The following is a 22,464-nucleotide window of genomic DNA, read 5'->3' as shown; positions in this document are numbered from 1 at the left end:
GGGATTGGTCTCACTGGCAGTAGTTTGCTGATTCCTGAACAAGATCAACTTAAATTCTTCACTTAAACTTATTCTGGACAACCTTAATTAGCAGTTATGTAATTTCTGCCTGAATATTTACGTCCAATCACTCACTACTCCACAATTTTTTTTTCACTTATGCACCAACCGTGATTCAATCGAGTTTTTTCATATACAAATCTAAAATCCCCCTCCCTATGTCTTCTGACTTCTCCCCATAGAGTTTACTTATGTTATGATCTGCTGCTGCACTAAAGGATGCCATGCCAAATTACTCAAAGATATTCAAGTTCACTCTAATCAGAGAAATACTGAAGTGGAACATGCTTCTGTGCTAAAGCACTAGGAAAAAAAAAAATAGAATCCCTTAGTTAAAGATACCCCACAGGATGGGCTGACTTCTCACACACACACACACCCATCATTAGCAGATTTTTATTAGATTGAGGACACCTAGCATTAGCTCAAAGGAAAGTGGTTGACAAACTGTAAGTACAGCCACACCACAGAGGAGAGGAGGCAGTCCTGGCTGTGGAGATGGGTATCTATGATAGCTAAGAGTCAGGGTTTCCTGACTCAGGAAGCCCTTCTTAGCATCAATATCACCAGAGCTGGCATGAAAGGGTCTGCAGTGAGCTAGTTCAGCTTAGCCAACAATTCTTCCAGTTCTGGCCGAGCTTTGAACCTTCCCTTGAAGTCTTCTTCAGAGTGCTGGGGAGAAGAAGAAAAAAATAAGTGGGAATTACTGCAGAGCTTTTAATTATCCAAATATACACAGCATCCACAAAGGACCCATCAGCCAGTTCTGCAAGAATGATTCAGACTCAACCAACTTTTATGGCGTTATCTACTATTTGCCAGACATTGTATTAGGTACTAGGGATTCAAAGTTGAATCAGACTTCCTCTCTGCTTTCAATAAATTCAGTCTGGTGAGAGAAGACAGACATAAAGAACTAATGTCAAACCAGTCTAAGTATCACAATAGAGGCACTAAAAAATGAAAGGAAAAATGCCAGATTATCAATTTACAATAAGAAATAAGTCACAGGAATTAGCATTTTTGAAGGCAACATGTCCAGCACATCATTGCCCTGTATGTACATAGTTCTATGTGAAACCAAAATAACAAGCAGAAGAGTCTTGGCCAGCACAGGCTCAGAGCAAGGGGAGCTGGATGAAGCAGATGGCACCAGTATACGATGACCTCATATATCGGTGCCATAACCAGGATCATCTTGGCAACAGGACCAGAATACTCAATATTTTGGCTAAGGCTCCTAATATTTTCCAAGTTTTCCATGCCTGACCAAACTTTCTTCTGACTGACATTCTTTACTCAACATAATTAGTCAGTTTAGAGTCAAGCCTTATAGGCCCAGGAAACTTCTCTCTATATTTTCATATTTTGTTCTGATTTATTATACTGCATGTGATCTTAAACCATGTTCCTTCTGCCACACAACTACCTGAAGGGAGGGAATTCAGGGGTGTCATGGGCTCAGCCCTAACTTCAGGAAGCGTGAGGGAAGTCAGCTCCTATGTTCCACAAAGCATCATCCCTGACTCCTTAGAAGAGACAGAATAATGATCCTGGTGCTACCAGCCTGCACATCTTTCCTCATAATTATCCAGGCTAAATTAACCACATTTCCCTGTTGTCTAAAGCCAGGCAGTCCAGATGTTCTTAGCATCCGCAGAGCCCAATCCACATTTTGAAGATAGGTAAGCCACTAGGGGCCTCTTCCCAAACTAGTACTTACCTCCTTCACTGACAATCTGACTCCTTCAGGAAGATTGCTTTGGATTATCTCCAAGAAAATCTCTGCAAAAGTTGCACTCAAACCGCTGATCTGCAAAAAGACAGATGTTGCTAAGGGAGGGTCCTAAAAGCCAGGGACTGGGCAGAGATGGCATGAGCTCAAATGCCAGTTCAAGGAGAGCTAGAGGGCCTTAGGGTGGAGGTTCAACACCCAGAACTGGTTTCCAAGCCCAGATTCTACAGAATTTCTCTTCCTATCTGCCAAGGTGTCTGCTGGCTGAGATGATCATTGCCATATCCACTTCTGTAAGGCACTGGCTGTTCTAAATGCCTCAAGAGGTTATCAAGTCCAGGCTGACTTTCTGATTCAACTCAGGTTTCTTCACACTGACCAGGACCCAACTGGTGTCATACCCTGTGCAAGGAATTCAGTGGTGAATCAGATGTGTGGCAGAAGGGCATGCAGGGGGGTGTGGGTATCTACCAGAGAAATACCTCCCAACGTAATCAGGGGAGGGCAAAGAAAGCTTCCAGAGGAGATAACATCTGGGTAGACACTTGAAAAGCAAGAATAAACAAGGCGAATTCAACAGTAGTATGGAGTGGTATCAAGGCAAAGGAAGCAGCATTCAGGAAGATGTAGAGGAAACTGGGACTTGGGAACTTAAAACTAATAGCATGCATGACTGGAGTGAATGGATGTGAAGTAAAGGAGGAGGAGAATCATGAAGGCACTTCAGGGCTAATCTAAAGGGTTCAGACTTTATCCTATGGGCCTTGGTGGCAGTCACATCTATCACAAGATGTATCACAAATAATTTATTGCTAATGATATTTAAAGAACTAACGTTTGTAAGTATTTATTTTTTAACTTAGCATGGATTTAAGATTTTACTACCTTAAAACTTCTCTCATTTCTTAAGTGAATTAAAAAGGGGTGATGGTCAAACAATGGAATATAATTTGGCAATAAAAAAGGAATGAAATAATGATATATCTTACATGGATGAACCCTGAAAACATTATGCTAAGTGAAAGAAGCCAGACACAAAAGGCCACATGTTATATGATTTCATTTATATGAAATGTCCAGAACAGACAAATACATAGAGACAGAAGGTAGATTATTGGTTGCCAGGGTTGGGGAAAGAGAGGAATGCGGAAGGGTTGCTAATGGGTACAGGGTTTCTTTTTGGGGTGATGAAAATATTTAAAATTGATTGTGATGATGGTTTCACAACCCTGTAAATACACCAAAAACTACTGAATTATACACTTTAAATGGGTAAATTGTATCTCTGAGCACCTTTCCAGTGGTGTCGTCTCCTGTCTGTCTCTGCAGGGCACTGCTGGCGCTAAAAGGAAGCCACTGAGGGATTTTAAGCAGGAAAGTGACAAGCTCACATTGGTATGGGGGTAAAGCAAAGTGGATAGATCTGAAAGATTTTTAGGAGGTAGAAGTTAAAGAATCTGGTAAATAAATGGATATCAGAGAACAGAGAAAGAAGGGTCAAGCATGAAGCTCAAAGGTGGGGAGGGTTATAGAAAAAGCGAAAAATTAGTCCCTCTACAATTAATTTTTTTTTATATTGAGTGTAGGGCACCGTGGGACATACAAGTAAACAACTGAATATCAGGTTCCAAGTTCAACCAAGAGTTCAGGGCTACAGATATATATCAGGGGGCTATTGGTATATAATGATGGTCACTGAGGCACAGGGGGAAGATATCAAACAAGGAAAAAAGGAGGGGTCAAGAACTGAACCCTGGAGAATGCTGTTATTCAAAGGGTAGGCAAGAGGAAGAGAAGGGCATGAAAGAGAACAAGAAAAAGTGGGCAGAGAGAAGAACCAGGAGAGGGCAAATGCATGTTGAGTTTCTCCCAGAGTACCTACCTGAACTACTCGCTCATGAGTTGTCAGGACTGAGTCCAGGAACATTTTTCTGCCTTGGTCCTGCAGCTGCAACACCTCCATGGTTTTGGTGGGCATCGCATAACTGTAGGAAGGAAGAGTCAGGTATGGGAAGGATTCTTTTAAGCCAGCAGGAGCTGCAGCAGAAGCAGCATTTATCATAACTTTAATCTGGGCAGCCCCTTGGTACAGAAACTACGGCATGCAGTAGTTCCTGAAACCCGTGGGATGTTATTCCATCTGTGAGTTTATCAGCAGCCAAGAGCAAAGTAACCAGATCTCCTTAAACTTCCTCCAGAAGTCTCTAAACTCCCTGAGGGTTTGCTTTCTGCATCCCCAATCATGCTTAATATGATTCTGAACAAAACCTGGTGATTAATAAGTATTTGTTCCTACTAAAGAACAGTAAATTCTAAAAGAATCAGGTTTGTCACTAGTCATGTTTTGATAACTAACCTTGGGTATTTCACCTCTTCTGGAGAAATGAGGCATGAAACTCAATTGTTCTAGAGCAGGGTATCTCAATCTCAATGCTACTGACATTTTGGACCAGATAATTCTTTGTTGCAGGATGGGGAAGAAGGGCACTGGCGGCAGCACTAGCCTGTGCTTTGTAGGATCTTTAGCAGCATCCCCAGCTTCTACCCACTGGATGCCCCCTGCCCCTGAGTCATGACGATCAAATCTGCCTCCATACATTGCCAAATGTTCCTTTGGGATGCAAAGTTGAGAACCACTTCATTAGCGCTTATGATTACTATAATCAGCATGAGCAGACTCACATGCTGGAATGAAAGAACACTGGACTTGGGGTCAAGTCTTGGCCCTGCTAAGCAAGTCACTTACCACTCTGGGCCTCAGTTTCTTCATGTGTAAATGGGATGATAATTTGGGTCTATATAAATAGACTATTATGAAGATCAGGTATGGTGATAAGATAGGACTCATGAAATAAGGCAAACATAAAAGGACAGATATAGTATGGTCTCACATGAAATAATTATAATATGCAAATTCAAAGTCAGAAATTCGAATATAGGTTACCAGAGGCAGGGGTGGGGGTGGGAAATGAGAGTTAACACTTAATTATAAGTATAGAGTTTCTGTTCGATGTGACGGAAAACTTTTGATAATGGATGGTGTTGATGGTAGCACAACATTGTGAATATAATAAATACCAGTTAATTGTATACTCAAAAGTGGTTAAAAGGGTAAAATTTTATGTTGTATATACGTTACAAAAAAAAATTAAACCATGGAAATGTAAATACAAAGAATGAACCCTAATGCAAACTATGGACTGCAGTTAAGAATATAATTATAATTATATTGGTTAATAATAGTGAAAACTATGTGTGGGCAGGTATATGGGAACTCTGTATTATCTACATTTTCCTGTAAACCTACAACTGCTCTGATAAAACAAAATACAGGATTAATGGCTACACAAAAACATAATAGTGTTGTCTTCATCTTATCCAAAAGTGCACTAAACTGAAGATGAATGAAATAATTTAAACAATAGGATTTCTGAATGTTCATACTTCATAAAGTTTCATCAATTAATAGCAAAGGGCATGGAACTCTACAAAAGAAAGGCAGTTTGAAAGGAGAGGCTAGGCCTCCCTATGGTTGTGCCTAAAAGCCTCCTCCCGAATGCCTCTTTGTTGCTCAGATGTGGCCCTGTCTCTCTAGCTAAGCCAACTTGAAAGGTGAAATCACTGCCCTCCCCCCTACGTGGGATCAGACACCCAGGGGAGTGAATCTCCCTGGCAACGTGGAATACGACTCCCGGGGAAGAATGTAGACCTGGCATCGTGGGACGGAGAACATCTTCTTGACCAAAAGGGGGATGTGAAAGGAAATGAAATAAGCTTCAGTGGCAGAGAGATTCCAAAAGGAGCCGAGAGGTCACTCTGGTGGGCACTCTTATGCACACTTTAGACGACCCTTTTTAGGTTCTAAAGAATTGGGGTAGCTGGTGGTGGATACCTGAAACTATCAAACTACAACCCAGAACCCATGAATCTCGAAAACAGTTGTATAAAAATGTAGCTTATGAGGGGTGACAATGGGATTGGGAAAGCCATAAGGACCACACTCCACTTTGTCTAGTTTATGGATGGATGAGTAGAAAAATAGGGGAAGGAAACAAACAGACAAAGGTACCCAGTGTTCTTTTTTACTTCAGTTGCTCTTTTTCACTCTAATTATTATTCTTGTTATTTTTGTGTGTGTGCTAATGAAGGTGCCAGGGATTGATTTGGGTGATGAATGTACCACTATGTAATGGTACTGTAAACAATCGAAAGTACGATTTGTTTTGTATGGCTGCGTGGTATGTGAATATATCTCAATAAAATGAAGATTAAAAAAAAAAAAAGAAAAGAAAAATGGGGATAAAAACTAAATGACAAATAGGGTGGGATGGGGGGAATGGTTTGGGTGTTCTTTTTTTACTTTTATTTTTTATTCTTATTCTGATTCTTTCTGGCGTAAGGAAAATGTTCAGAAACAGACTGTGGTGATGAATGCATAACTATATGATCGTACTGTGAACAGCTGATTGTACACCACCATGGATGATTGTATGGTATGTGAATATATTTCAATAAAACTGAATTAAAAAAAAAAAAAAATGCTGGCTGAGCTTGGAGTTGCAGATCCCTGATGTTGGCTGATGCTGACATTCTGGAGAACGCCAATTTGAAAGGCAACCTGGGAGCAAGCAAACACCAACCACGTGCCTCCCCAGCTAGCAGAGGTTTTCCAGATGCCAATGACCTTTCTCCAGTGAAGGTATATTGATGTTTATACTTGGTTTGGACACTTTTATGGCCTTAGGACTGTACATTTGTGAGCAAATAAACCCCCTTTATAAAAGCCAAAAAAAAAAAAAAAAAAAGGCAGTTTGGTAAACTTGCCTTGACATGACAGATCAGAGACATGACATGGCCTGTCACATATTACCTATGTGACCTTGGACAAATTAATTCAGGTCTCTGAATCTCAGTTTCTTCACCTACAAAATTAGGATAATAATACTTAGTTCATAGCATCATTGCAATGATTAAATGAGATTACATAAGTCATTTGCCCAGCACACTATGCCCATAAATGCCAGTTCCCTAGGCCTTGTAAGTAATCATTGAGTGCTGGGAACTGCAAACTCTTCCATGTTGCCTCCCTAACATGACACCCTCTCCCAATTTTCAGCATAGTCTCTCAGCTCCTCTTTTTACAATTCAAATATGGAAATAGTTCCCTACATAGAAGTGGGGATACACTCATAGACTTAATATGAATATCAAATAAGATAATTACGTAAAAGCTTTCAGAAAGTTAACAGCACTATAAAAAGCTATCTTTCCATTTTGGCAGATTAGTCCAACTGATGAAAGTGGGAGTTCTCCATTCTTGCCACTAAGCATAAACTTTATTCTTCAACACTTAATTTTGGCAAGATTTCATTAATTTGTTGATTGACTGACTGATTCATTCATTCAACAAACATTTACTGAGAGCCTGATATGTCTCAGGCACTCTGGTGGGCAATATACATTCCATGCTTTCAAGCTCACTAAGAGTGTATTGGCGGCAAGATGGCAGACTGGTGAGCTGTATGTTTTAGTTACTCCTCCAGGAAAGTAGGTAAAAAGCCAGGAACTGCGTGGACTGGACACCACAGAGCAATCTGTCTTTGGGCATACTTCATACAACACTCATGAAAACGTGGAACTGCTGAGATCAGCGAAATCTGTAAGTTTTTGCGGCCAGGGGACCCGCGCCCCTCCCTGCCAGGCTCAGTCCCGGGGGAGGAGGGGCTGTCAGCTCCAGGAAGGAGAAGGGAGAATTGCAGTGGCTGCTCTCATCGGAAACTCATTCTACTGATTCAAACTCCAACCATAGATAGACTGAGGCCAGACACCAGAGACTCTGAGAGCAGCCAGCCCAGCAGAGAGGAGACGGGCATAGAAGGAAAACAACACGAGAAGCTCCAAAGTAAAAGCAGAGGATTTTTGGAGTTCTGGTGAACACAGAAAGGGGAAGGGCGGACATCAGGCCTTGAGGCGCATATGCAAATCCCGAAGCAAGGCTGATCTCTCTGCCCAGGGCACCTTTCCTTAATGGCCCTGGTTGCTTTGTCTATTAGCATTTCAATAACCCATTAGATCTCTGAGGAGGGCCGTTTTTTTTTTTTTTTTTTTTTTTTTTTTAAATCCTTTTTGCTTTTTCTAAAACAATTACTCTAAGAAGCTCAATACAGAAAGCTTCAAAGAATTGAAATTTGGGCACGTCAAGTCAAGAGCAGAAATAAGAGAGCTCTGAGACAAAAGGCAATAATCCAGTGGCTGAGAAAATTCACTAAACAACACAACTTCCCAAGAAAAGGGGGGTGTCCGCTCACAGCCACCATCCTGGTGGACAGGAAACACTCCTGCCCATCGCCAGCCCCATAGCCCAGAGCTGCCCCAGACAACCCAGTGTGACGGAAGTGCTTCAAATAACAGGCACACACCACAAAACTGGGCGTGGACATTAGCCTTCCCTGCAACCTCAGCTGAATGTCCCAGAGCTGGGAAGGGGGAGCAGTGTGAATTAACAGAGCCCCATTCAGCCATCATTTGAGCAGACTGGGAGCCTCCCAACACAGCCCAGCAGCCCAGAACTGCCCTGGGGGGACGGCACTCACCTGTGACATAGCACAGTCATCCCTCAACAGAGGACCCGGGGTGCACAGCCTGGAAGAGGGGCCCACTTGCAAGTCTCAGGAGCCATACGCCAATACCAAAGACTTGTGGGTCAGTGGCAGAGACAAACTGTGGCAGGACTGAACTGAAGGATTAGACTATTGCAGTAGCGTTAAAACTCTAGGATCATCAGGGAGATTTGATTGTTAGGGCCACCCCCCCTCCCCGACTGCCCAGAAACACGCCCCACATACAGGGCAGGCAACACCAACTACACACGCAAGCTTGGGACACCAATTGGGCCCCACAAGACTCACTCCCCCACTCACCAAAAAGGCTAAGCAGGGGAGATCTGGCTTGTGGAGAACAGGTGGCTCGTGGACGCCACCTGCTGGTTAGTTAGAGAAAGTGTACTCCACGAAGCTGTAGATCTGATAAACTAGAGATAAGGACTTCAACTGGTCTACAAACCCTAAAAGAACCCTATCAAGGACAGCAAATGCCACGAGGCCAAAAACAACAGAAAATTATAAAGCATATGAAAAAACCAGACGATATGGATAACCCAAGCCCAAGCACCCAAATCAAAAGACCAGAAGAGACACACCTAGAGCAGCTACTCAAAGAACTAAAGATGAACAATGAGACCCTAGTACGGGATATGAAGGAAATCAAGAAGACCCTAGAAGAGCATAAAGAAGACATTGCAAGACTAAATAAAAAAATGGATGATCTTATGGAAATTAAAGAAACTGTTGACCAAATTAAAAAGATTCTGGACACTCATAGTACAAGACTAGAGGAAGTTGAACAACGAGTCAGTGACCTGGAAGATGACAGAATGGAAAATGAAAGCATAAAAGAAAGAATGGGGAAAAAAATTGAAAAAATCGAAATGGACCTCAGGGATATGATAGATAATATGAAGCGTCCGAATATAAGACTCATTGGTGTCCCAGAAGGGGAAGAAAAGGGTAAAGGTCTAGGAAGAGTATTCAAAGAAATTGTTGGGGAAAACTTCCCAAATCTTCTAAACAACATAAATACACAAATCATAAATGCTCAGCGAACTCCAAATAGAATAAATCCAAAAAAACCCACTCCGAGACATATACTGATCACACTGTCAAACATAGAAGAGAAGGAGCAAGTTCTGAAAGCAGCAAGAGAAAAGCAATTCACCACATACAAAGGAAACAGCATAAGACTAAGTAGTGACTACTCAGCAGCCACCATGGAGGCGAGAAGACAATGGCACGATATATTTAAAATTCTGAGAGAGAGGAATTTCCAGCCAAGAATACTTTATCCAGCAAAGCTCTCCTTCAAATTTGAGGGAGAGCTTAAATTTTTCACAGACAAAGAAATGCTGAGAGAATTTGCTAACAAGAGACCTGCCCTACTGGAGATACTAAAGGGAGCCCTACAGACAGAGAAACAAAGACAGGACAGAGAGACTTGGAGAAAGGTTCAGTACTAAAGAGATTCGGTATGGGTACAATAAAGGATATTAATAGAGAGAGGGAAAAATATGGCAAACATAACCCAAAGGATAAGATGGCCGATTCAAGAAATGCCTTCACGGTTTTAACGTTGAATGTAAATGGATTAAACTCCCCAATTAAAAGATATAGATTCGCAGAATGGATCAAAAAAATGAACCATCAATATGTTGCATACAACAGACTCATCTTAGACACAGGGACACAAAGAAATTGAAAGTGAAAGGATGGAAAAAAATATTTCATGCAAGCTACAGCCAAAAGAAAGCAGGTGTAGCAATATTAATCTCAGATAAAATAGACTTCAAATGCAGGGATGTTTTGAGAGACAAAGAAGGCCACTACATACTAATAAAAGGGGCAATTCAGCAAGAAGAAATAACAATCGTAAATGTCTATGCACCCAATCAAGGTGCCACAAAATACATGAGAGAAACATTGGCAAAACTAAAGGAAGCAATTGATGTTTCCACAATAATTGTGGGAGACTTCAACACATCACTCTCTCCTATAGATAGATCAACCAGACAGAAGACCAATAAGGAAATTGAAAACCTAAACAATCTGATAAATGAATTAGATTTAACAGACATCTACAGGACATTACATCCCAAATCACCAGGATACACATACTTTTCTAGTGCTCACGGAACTTTCTCCAGAATAGATCATATGCTGGGACATAAAACAAGCCTCAATAAATTTAAAAAGATTGAAATTATTCAAAGCACATTCTCTGACCACAATGGAATACAATTAGAAGTCAATAACCATCAGAGACTTAGAAAATTCACAAATACCTGGAGGTTAAACAACACACTCCTAAACAATCAGTGGGTTAAAGAAGAAATAGCAAGAGAAATTGCTAAATATATAGAGACGAATGAAAATGAGAACACAACATACCAAAACCTATGGGATGCAGCAAAAGCAGTGCTAAGGGGGAAATTTATAGCACTAAACGCATATATTAAAAAGGAAGAAAGAGCCAAAATCAAAGAACTAATGGATCAACTGAAGAAGCTAGAAAATGAACAGCAAACCAATCCTAAACCAAGTAGAAGAAAAGAAATAACAAGGATTAAAGCAGAAATAAATGACATAGAGAACAAAAAAAACAATAGAAAGGAGAAATATCACCAAAAGTTGGTTCTTTGAGAAGATCAACAAGATTGACAAGCCCCTAGCTAGACTGACAAAATCAAAAAGAGAGAAGACCCATATAAACAAAATAATGAATGAAAAAGGTGACATAACTGCAGATCCTGAAGAAATTAAAAAAATTATAAGAGGATATTATGAACAACTGTATGGCAACAAACTGGATAATGTAGAAGAAATGGACAATTTCCTGGAAACATATGAACAACCTAGACTGACCAGAGAAGAAATAGAAGACCTCAACCAACCCATCACAAGCAAAGAGATCCAATCAGTCATCAAAAATCTTCCCACAAATAAATGCCCAGGGCCAGATGGCTTCACAGGGGAATTCTACCAAACTTTCCAGAAAGAACTGACACCAATCTTACTCAAACTCTTTCAAAACATTGAAAAAAATGGAACACTACCTAACTCATTTTATGAAGCTAACATCAATCTAATACCAAAACCAGGCAAAGATGCTACAAAAAAGGAAAACTACCGGCCAATCTCCCTATTGAATATAGATGCAAAAATCCTCAACAAAATACTTGCAAATCGAATCCAAAGACACATTAAAAAAATCATACACCATGACCAAGTGGGGTTCATTCCAGGCATGCAAGGATGGTTCAACATCAGAAAAACAATCAATGTATTACAACACATTAAAAACTCGAAAGGGAAAAATCAATTGATCATCTCAATAGATGCTGAAAAAGCATTTGACAAAATCCAACATCCCTTTTTGATAAAAACACTTCAAAAGGTAGGAATTGAAGGAAACTTCCTCAACATGATAAAGAGCATATATGAAAAACCCACAGCCAGCATAGTACTCAATGGTGAGAGACTGAAAGCCTTCCCTCTAAGATCAGGAACAAGACAAGGATGCCCGCTGTCACCACTGTTATTCAACATTGTGCTGGAAGTGCTAGCCAGGGCAATCCGGCAAGACAAAGAAATAAAAGGCATCCAAATTGGAAAAGAAGAAGTAAAACTGTCATTGTTTGCAGATGATATGATCTTATATCTAGAAAACCCTGAGAAATCAACGATACACCTACTAGAGCTAATAAACAAATTTAGCAAAGTAGCGGGATACAAGATTAATGCACATAAGTCAGTAATGTTTCTATATGCTAGAAATGAACAAACTGAAGAGACACTCAAGAAAAAGATACCATTTTCAATAGCAACTAAAAAAATCAAGTACCTAGGAATCAACTTAACCAAAGATGTAAAAGACCTATACAAAGAAAACTACATAACTCTACTAAAAGAAATAGAAGGGGACCTTAAAAGATGGAAAAATATTCCATGTTCATGGATAGGAAGGCTAAATGTCATTAAGATGTCAATTCTACCCAAACTCATCTACAGATTCAATGCAATCCCAATCAAAATTCCAACAACCTACTTTGCAGACTTGGAAAAGCTAGTTATCAAATTTATTTGGAAAGGGAAGATGCCTCGAATTGCTAAAGACACTCTAAAAAAGAAAAACGAAGTGGGAGGACTTACACTCCCTGACTTTGAAGCTTATTATAAAGCCACAGTTGCCAAGACAGCATGGTACTGGCACAAAGATAGACATATAGATCAATGGAATCGAATTGAGAATTCAGAGATAGACCCTCAGATCTATGGCCGACTGATCTTTGATAAGGCCCCCAAAGTCACCGAACTGAGCCATAATGGTCTTTTCAACAAATGGGGCTGGGAGAGTTGGATATCCATATCCAAAAGAATGAAAGAGGACCCCTACCTCACCCCCTACACAAAAATTAACTCAAAATGGACCAAAGATCTCAATATAAAAGAAAGTACCATAAAACTCCTAGAAGATAATGTAGGAAAACATCTTCAAGACCTTGTATTAGGAGGCCACTTCCTAGACTTTACACCCAAAGCACAAGCAACAAAGAGAAAATAGATAAATGGGAACTCCTCAAGCTTAGAAGTTTCTGCACCTCAAAGGAATTTCTCAAAAAGGTAAAGAGGCAGCCAACTCAATGGGAAAAAATTTTTGGAAACCATGTATCTGACAAAAGACTGATATCTTGCATATACAAAGAAATCCTACAACTCAATGACAATAGTACAGACAGCCCAATTATAAAATGGGCAAAAGATATGAAAAGACAGTTCTCTGAAGAGGAAATACAAATGACCAAGAAACACATGAAAAAATGTTCAGCTTCACTAGCTATTAGAGAGATGCAAATTAAGACCACAATGAGATACCATCTAACACCGGTTAGAATGGCTGCCATTAAACAAACAGGAAACTACAAATGCTGGAGGGGATGTGGAGAAATTGGAACTCTTATTCATTGTTGGTGGGACTGTATAATGGTTCAGCCACTCTGGAAGTCAGTCTGGCAGTTCCTTAGAAAACTAGATATAGAGCTACCATTCGATCCAGCGATTGCACTCCTCGGTATATACCCGGAAGATCGGAAAGCAGTGACACGAACAGATATCTGCACGCCAATGTTCATAGCAGCATTATTCACAATTGCCAAGAGATGGAAACAACCCAAATGTCCTTCAACAGATGAGTGGATAAATAAAATGTGGTATATACACACGATGGAATACTACGCGGCAGTAAGAAGGAACGATCTGGTGAAACATATGACAACATGGATGAACCTTGAAGACATAATGCTGAGCGAAATAAGCCAGGCACAAAAAGAGAAATATTATATGCTACCACTAATGTGAACTTTGAAAAATGTAAAACAAATGGTTTATAATGTAGAATGTAGGGGAACTAGCAGTAGAGAGCAATTAAGGAAGGGGGAACAATAATCCAGGAAGAACAGATAAGCTATTTAACGTTCTGGGGATGCCCAGAAATGACTATGGTCTGTTAATTTCTGATGGTTGTAGTAGGAACAAGTTCACTGAAATGTTGCTATATTATGTAACTTTCTTGGGGTAAAGTAGGAACATGTTGGAAGTTAAGCAGTTATCTTAGGTTAGTTGTCTTTTTCTTACTCCCTTGCTATGGTCTCTTTGAAATGCTCTTTTATTGTATGTTTGTTTTCTTTATAACTTTTTTTTTCATACAGGTGATTTGAAAAAAGAAGGGAAAGTTAAAAAAAAAAAAAAAAAAAGAAAAAAAAAAAAAAGAAAAAAGACAAACAAGGGGAAAAAAAAAAAAAAAAAAAGATGTAGTGCCCCCTTGAGGAGCCTGTGGAGAATGCAGGGGTATTCGCCTACCCCACCTCCATGGTTGCTAACATGACCACAGACATAGGGGACTGGTGGTTTGATGGGTTGAGCCCTCTACCATAAGTTTTACCCTTGGGAAGACGGTTGCTGCAAAGGAGAGGCTAGGCCTCCCTGTATTTGTGCCTAAGAGTCTCCTCCTGAATGCCTCTTTGTTGCTCAGATGTGGCCCTCTCTCTCTGGCTAAGCCAACTTGAAAGGTGAAATCACTGCCCTCCCCCCTACGTGGGATCAGACACCCAGGGAAGTGAATCTCCCTGGCAACGTGGAATATGACTCCCAGGGAGGAATGTAGACCTGGCACCGTGGGACGGAGAACATCTTCTTGACCAAAAGGGGGATGCGAAAGGAAATGAAATAAGCTTCAGTGGCAGAGAGATTCCAAAAGGAGCCGAGAGGTCACTCTGGTGGGCACTCTTATGCACACTTTAGACAACCCTTTTTAGGTTCTAAAGAATTGGGGTAGCTGGTGGTGGATACCTGAAACTATCAAACTACAACCCAGAACCCATGAATCTCGAAGACAGTTGTATAAAAATGTAGCTTATGAGGGGTGACAATGGGATTGGGAAAGCCATAAGGACCAAACACCACTTTGTCTAGTTTATGGATGGATGTGTAGAAAAGTAGGGGAAGGAAACAAACAGACAAAGGTACCCAGTGTTCTTTTTTACTTCAATTGCTCTTTTTCACTCTAATTATTATTCTTGTTATTTTTGTGTGTGTGCTAATGAAGGTGTCAGGGATTGATTTAGGTGATGAATGTACAACTATGTAATGGTACTGTAAACAATCGAAAGTACAATTTGTTTTGTATGACTGCGTGGTATGTGAATATATCTCAATAAAATGATGATTTAAAAAAAAAAAAAAAAAAAAAAAGAGTGTATTGGCCACAGGGTAACTGTTAAAGAAGCTGAAAAAGAGATCAGACTTCAATTAGAAATATGAACAAAATGGACTTGGTTAAGACTAATGTAAATCAGATTAAAGGGTAAAGGATGATATTGACTGTTTTAAAACCGCAAATTCTGTGTGAAACCAAATGAAGAGATGTTTATTTGGTGCCAAATCCATATTTTCTGTAGCACACTATACAATTTAACTTGTATGGTCAGTTTATTCAAACACCATAACTACATGGAACCTTGAATGGGGAATGAGATGTGGTTGGTTTGTACAGGTTAGCACAAAGCCCCAATACATCTCAGAGTAATTTGGGCAGAGAATAAAAACTATTTGCAAAGCCCCCTTGAGGGACTGTGGAAAAATGTGGAAATATTAAACTTCCCCATCTGGGGAATTCCTGATATATATTCTCACAAGCATTGGGGACTTCCAGTTTAGTAGGCTGAGCCCTTGATCTTGGAGCTGCCCTTCTGAAGCTTGTTACTGCAAAGAAGAAGCTGAGCCTACTTAAAATTGTGCCTAAGAGTTACCCCCAGAGAACCTCTTTTGTTGCTCAGTTGTGGCCTCTCTCTCTCTCTAAGCTAACTCGGCAGGTGGACTCGCTGTTTTCTCCCCTCCATGGAACATGACTCCCAGGGGTGTAAATCTCCCTGGCAACCTAGAACACGACTCTCAGGGATAAGCCTAGACCTGGCATCATAGGATTGAGAAAGCCTTCTGGACCAAAAGAGGAAAAAGAAATGAAATAAAATAAAGTTTCAGTGACTGAGAGATTTCAAATTTGGAGTCAAGAGATCATTCTGGAGGGTATTCTTATGTGCTATATAGATATCCCTTTATAGTTTTTAGTGTTTTGGAATAGTTAAAAGGAAATACCTGAAACTGTGGAAATGCAACCCAGAAGCCTTGACTCTTGAAGATGACTGTATAAAAATGTAGCTTACAAGGGTGACAGTGTGATTGTGAAAACCTTGTGGCTCCTACTCCCTTTATCCAATGTATAGATAGATGAGTAGAAAAATGGGGACAAAAATTAATTGAAAAATAGGGTGGGATGGGGAGGATGGGATGTTTCAGGTGTTCTTTTTTACGTTTATTTTTATTCTTATTTTTATTATTTTTTTGGAGTAATGAAAATGTTCAAAAATTGATTATGGTGATGAAGCACAAATATGCAATGGTACTGCGAACAGTTGACTGTACACCATGGATGACTATATGGTATGTGAATATATCTCAATAAAACTGAATTTAAAAAACAAAAAACAAAAAACAGTACATCACTTATTCTAGGAATCACGTCCATGTCTGTCAGAACTCAATCCAAGTCAATAAATATTTATTCAGTGCCTACTATGTGTCAGATGCTAGGCAAGGTTCCAGAGTTAGACCATTGAGGAAAACAGAAACAGTCTAATAGAGATTAACAATAATAGTAAAGTAATTACAAGGTAAGGAATGAGTGTTAAGGTTATATATCCTTTACTTCTCCTAAATATATAACAGAAGGGCCTAACTTTATGAAATTTCCTAAAGACGTGACATCCAAGATGAAGCCTAAGAAAAAAGTAAGAGTCAGTTAGGTGAAGAGGGAAGAGTAGTCTCAGCTCTAGAGAACACATGCAAAGGCTCTGAAGTAGGAAAGTACAGAAACAAAGCCAGTGCGGCTGAAATGAGAGGGAAAGGGGAAGAGAATTGTGAGATAAGGCAAGAGAGTCAAGTCCAGGCATGGAGCACCTAATGCGCCATGCAAAGAACTTCAACTTTGATTCTAAGGGAGTGGGAAGCCATGGAAGAATTTTAAGTGGAGGGATGATGGGATCATATTTCCACTCTAGAAATCACCCTAACTGCTGTGTGGAAAACCAGTGAGAGAGAATCGGGAAGTGGGAACATCTGGGTTCAGACTAGGTGTATGACTGTGTATGACTGTGTACGACTGTGGGCAAGCTTCTATTCTATTATTATTATTGGTAATAATAATGATAGCAGCCAACAGTTGTTAGTCACATTTCTAAGGACTTCACATATATTAACTCCCTTAATTTTCACTATAACCTTTTTAGGTAAAAACTTTTATTAGCCCCGTTGTTTTGTGTTTTTTTTTGTTTTTTTTTGTTTTTTTACCATGTGATCTTTACTGGAAATCTTTATTTCTTCATGTAGTTTCAGTCAATTGTTTAGTGTCCCTTCCTTTCAGCCTGCTCCACTCCCTTTGGCATTTCTTATAGGACTGATTACTGGTGATGAAGTCCCTCAGCTTTTGATTATCCGGGAATGTTTTTATCTCCCCCTCATTTTTATCCTCCAGGTGTTTGTGAATTCTCTAAGTCTCTGATGGTTATTGACTTCTATTTGTATTCCATTGTGGTCAGAGAATGTGCTTTGAACAAATTTTTTTTTTTTTTTTTTTTTTTTAATTTATTGAGGCTTGTTTTCATGCCCCAGCATACAGTCCATTCTGGAGAAAGATCCATGATCACTAAAGAAGAATGTGTGTCCCGGTGACCTGGGATGTAATATTCTACATATGTCTGTTAAAATTTTCTCTCTCTCTCTCTCCTTTCTTTGTTTCTCTGTCGGTAGGGCTCCCTTTAGTATCTGAACTAGGGCAGGTCTTTTATTAGCAAAATCTCTCAGCATTTGTTTGTCTGTGAAAAATTTAAGTTCTCCCTCAAATTTGAAGGAGATTTTTGCTGGATAAAGTATTCTTGGTTGGAAATTTTTCTCTCTCAGAATTTTAAATATGTGATGCCACTGCTTCTCGCCTCCATGGTGGCCGCTGAGTAGTCACTACTTAGTCTTATGTTGTTTCCTTTGTATGTGGTGAATTGCTTTTCTCTTGATGCTTTCACAACTTGCTCCTCCTCTTCAGTATTTGACAGTTTGATCAGAATATGTTTTGGAGTGGGTTTATTTGGATGTATTCTATTTGGAGTTCGCTGGGCATTTATGCTTTGTGTATTTATATTGTGTAGAAGGTTTGGGAAGTTTTCCCCAACAATTTCTTTGAATACTCTTTCTAGACCTTTACCCTTCTCTTCCCCTTCTGGGACACCAATGAGTCTTAAACTTGGATGTTTTATTTTATCCATCGTATCCCTGAGATCCATTTCGATTTTTTCAATTTTTCCCCATTGTTTCTTTTGTTCTTTCATTTTCCGTTCTGTGGTCCTTGAGGAGGCTGAGTTGTTGCTCAACTTCCTCTAATCTTGTATTATGAGTATCCAGAGTCTTTTTAATTTGGCCTACAGTTTCTTTAATTTCCATAAGATCTTCTATTTTTTTATTTACTCTTGCCATGTCTTCTTTATGCTCTTCTAGGGTCTTCTTTATGTCTTTTATATCCTGTGCCATGCTCTTCATGTCCTTTATATCCTGAGCCATGCTCTTTTTGCCTGTCTGTAATTCTTTGATTAATTGTGCCAAGTACTGTGTGTCTTCTGATGTTTTGATTTGGGTGTTTTGGTTTGTGTCCTCCATATCGTCTGGTTTTATCATATGCTTTAAGATGGCCTCTTGGCATTTGCTTTACTTGATCCCTAATTTGACAGAACTGCAGCTTCGTGGCATACACTTTCTCTAATTAACCAGCAGATGGCGTCCGTGAATCACCTATTCCTCTCAAGTCAGTTCTCCGCCACTTTGTCTTTGTGGTGTGTGGGGGTCTGATTCTTGTGGGGTCCAATTGGTGCACCAAGTTTGGGTGTGTTGCTGGTGCTGTCCGCCCTGAATATGGGGTGTGTGTCTGGGTGGTTAGGCAGGCAGGGCAGCTTTAATAATCAAACCTCCCAGGTGTTCCCGGAGATTTAAGGCTGTTGCAGGAGGCTAAGCCTTCATTTCAGTCTTTCCACCAATTGTCTCTGCCGCTGACCCACAAGTCCTTGGTATTCGCGTAGGGTCCCTGGGATTTCCGAGTGGTTCCCCCTTCCCAGCTGTGCTCTTCCAGGACCTCTGCTGAGGGAGGGCCACGCCACGTCACTAGTGCACGCCAGCCTGCCAAGGAAGCCCTGGGTCGCTGGGCCATGCAGGGGTGCTCCCAGCCTGCTTCAAAGATGGCTGAATGGGATTCATTAACTTCCCCCCTTTTCACACAGCTCTGCCCTCCCAGCTCCAGGACAATCAGCCATGGGTGTATTAAAGGCCACTGTCCATGGCTGATATTGTGGCTTGTGTGTAGTGCTGCGGGAAAGATTCCCCATCACACTGGGTTTCTTGGCACGGCTCTGGGCTGTGGGTTTGGCACTGGGCAGGAGCATCCCCCGCCCGCTGGGGAGATGGCTGCAAGGAATGTGGTTTTTTTTCTCCTTTTGGCTCCTCTCTGCTCCTCTGGTCTCGAGACAATCAGCAGCGGGTGTGAGAAGGAGTATCCTTCACGCCAGACACCGGGGTGTTACCCCAGCCCACTCCTGCCATGCTTCACTGTGCGGCTCTCCCCGTCGTATTTGCAGCCACTCCTGGGCTTTTTTTTTTTTTAAAAGAACTAGTCCATCTCCAAACGTCAGCCCACCATTTCCCCACACCGCAGCGCACCGCAGGACTTTCAGCCAACTCACTCACTCGTTTCGGAATGCAGGCTCCAGGTTTCACCAAATGCACGTTCCCTGTGGATTTAGCAGACCTTGTCTGGCTGGTGCATCACTGGCAGTGGTGTTCTGGGTCACTTTCTGGTTTTTATCTAGTATTTTTCATGGAGTGTTTTTTTGCTCTGTCTCACCTAGCCACCATCTTAGGTTCTCCTATTAGCCCCGTTTTAAGATGAGGAAACCAAGGCACAAAGAGGTTAAATAGACTATCCAACATCACAATAAGAATGCAGCATGCAAGAATAAAACCCAGTTAATTTTAACATTTTGGGAATGCCCAGGAATGACTATGATTTGTTAATTTCTGATGGGTATGGTAGGAACAAGTTCACAGAAATGTTGCTATATTAGGTTATTTTCTTGGGGTAGAGTAGGAACATGTTGGAAGTAAAGTAGTTATCTTAAGTTAGTCGTCTTTTTTCTTACTCCCTTGTTATGGTTTGTTTGAAATGTTTTTTTATTGTATGTTTTTTTTTTAATTTTTTTATATGTTAATTTTTTTTAAAGTTAATTAAAAAAAAAAAATGAAAAAAAATATGCAGAGGCCCCGTGAGGAGCTGGTGGAGAATGCAGGGGTGTTGGGTTTCCCTATCTCGATGGTTGCTGATGTGCTCACAGACATAGGGGATTGGAGGTTTGATGGGCTGAGCCCTCTACCAGGGGACTTGCCCTTGGGAAGGCTGTTGCTGCAAAGGAGAGGCTAGGCCTGCCTATAATTGTGCCCGAGTCTCCTCCTGAATGCCTCTTTGTTGCTCATATGTGGCCCTCTCTCTCTACCTAAGCCAACTTGGCAGATGAAATCACTGCCCTCCCCTCTACGTGGGATCTGACACCCAGGGGAGTAAATCTACCTGGCAACATGGAATATGACTCCCGGGGAGGAATCTAGACCCAGCATCATGGGATGGAGAACATCTTCTTGACCTAAAGGGGGATGTGAAAAGAAATGAAGTAAGCTTCAGTGGCAAAGAGATTCCAAAAGGAGCCGAGAGGTCACTTTGGTGAGCACTCTTATGAGCAATATAGACAACCCATTTTAGATTCTAATGAACTGGAATAGCTAGCAGTAAATACCTGAAACTATCAAACTACAACCCAGAACCCTTGAATCTTGAAGAATATTGTACAAAAATGTAGCTTATGAGGGGTGACAATATGTTTGGGAAAGACCTATGGACCACATTCCCCTTTGTCCAGTGTATGAATGGATGAGTAGAAAAATGGGGGCAAAAAAAAAAAGAAAGGCACATAGTGTTCTTTTTTACTTTAATTGTTCTTTTTCACTTTCATTTTTATTCTTATTATTTTTGTTTGTGTGGTAATGAAAATGTTCAAAAATTAATTTTGGTGATGAAAGCACAACTATATAATAGTACTGTGAACAACTGAATGTAAGCTTTGTATGACTGCATGGTATATGAATATATCTCAATAAAACTGAATTAAAAAAAAAAAAGAATAAAACCCAGGCCATTTGTCTCCAGAGTCCATGCTTTGATCCACTATGTGCAAGGTGCACGTCTGAAGTAAGATAATAGACAAACCAAAAAGTACCTGACAGTGTGCCTGGTTGATAGTAGATGCTCAACTAATGTTACTACTGCCGTCCTGCCTTTACTCAAATGCAGCCAGGGCATTCTAGAGCCAGGTTTTAAAAGTAGTGTTTTTAAAAATAGTCCTTCTGAAAATTTAAAACACTATTTCAGGGAGGGGGTCCACTATAGGTATGATGGTAACAGTTTGTAAATGACATTTAGTGACTCTTTGTCATCACAACCTCAGAGACACTACCTCTAATCCCTGCCAGCTAAAAAAAAAAAATTCATTCATTATTAATAATAATATTTAGAGTGTTTCAGTGTGCTAATCAGGCTACAAAGTGTTGTAATTTACTATTTTATTCAGTTTTCAGAACTCAATGAAATAGGGAAGTTATCCACATTATATAATGAGGAAACCAAGGTTCTAAAATGCCCAAGGTCATAGAGCTAATAACTGGTAGAGCTGGAATTTGAATTGAGTGCAGGCAGTTTGATTCCAGACCTTATACTCTTATTTATTTGTTACTCACAGTGGGGTCCCTAGACAAGCTATAGTAGACAAACTGCTTGTTACCAGTCCATGACAAGCTAAGGGAGTGTGCACCAGTCATTAAACATGCTGTTTCATTCAGCTGACTTCAAAATTACTAGTTTATTCCACCTCCTTGAACTGACATTGCACTTTGTCTTTTGCTTATCACTCTCCACATTATGTTACAATTATTTAAATATTTGTGTAAGTGTATGTATGTTTATATGTACATACATATATATATACATATATACATGTACTCCTAAAATAAGGCTGTATGTCAGATTCACCTCAGTATTCTCTAGCTACAATGCCTAGTACAGTGTCTACCATATAGCAAGCAGGGCCTCAATCAATAGTGAATTAATTAATTAACACATTCATTAAAATTAGGAAAAGTATACCATGCAACTGGATTGTGTAGTCATACTAAGATCCTGCCATTCTTACAACAATGACTGAATGTCTCCCATGTGACAGGTCTTGTGCCAGGTGCTGAAGAAATACAGAACAGAGTTCCCACCTAGAAGGAATGCATAAGTCTGGGGGGATGGGGGAACTGACACATAAACAGATCATGACAGCCCAGAGCACTAAGTGCCACGATAGAGGTGCTAGGTGCTAA

At 40.3% G+C, this 22,464-nt stretch overlaps 1 protein-coding gene across 1 annotated transcript in view; it reads right to left on the bottom strand.

The window, feature by feature from the left end:
* Nucleotides 1-440: 440 nt before the first annotated feature.
* The window catches only part of MRPL48 (mitochondrial ribosomal protein L48), a 103,621-nt gene continuing 81,597 nt past the window's right edge, over nucleotides 441-22,464 (bottom strand). The window contains exons 6-8 of the mRNA XM_037840602.1: nucleotides 3,678-3,780; nucleotides 1,784-1,873; nucleotides 441-732 (exon numbers count right to left, since the gene is read on the bottom strand). Coding sequence (XP_037696530.1) covers nucleotides 658-732; nucleotides 1,784-1,873; nucleotides 3,678-3,780 — 268 coding nt within the window. The 3' untranslated portion in view covers nucleotides 441-657. The remainder of the gene's footprint in view (nucleotides 733-1,783; nucleotides 1,874-3,677; nucleotides 3,781-22,464) is intronic.

Source organism: Choloepus didactylus, chromosome 6 (assembly GCF_015220235.1).
Source record: "Choloepus didactylus isolate mChoDid1 chromosome 6, mChoDid1.pri, whole genome shotgun sequence".
NCBI classification, from domain to species: domain Eukaryota; kingdom Metazoa; phylum Chordata; class Mammalia; order Pilosa; family Megalonychidae; genus Choloepus; species Choloepus didactylus.
This window is presented reverse-complemented; position numbering and strand designations above follow the sequence as displayed.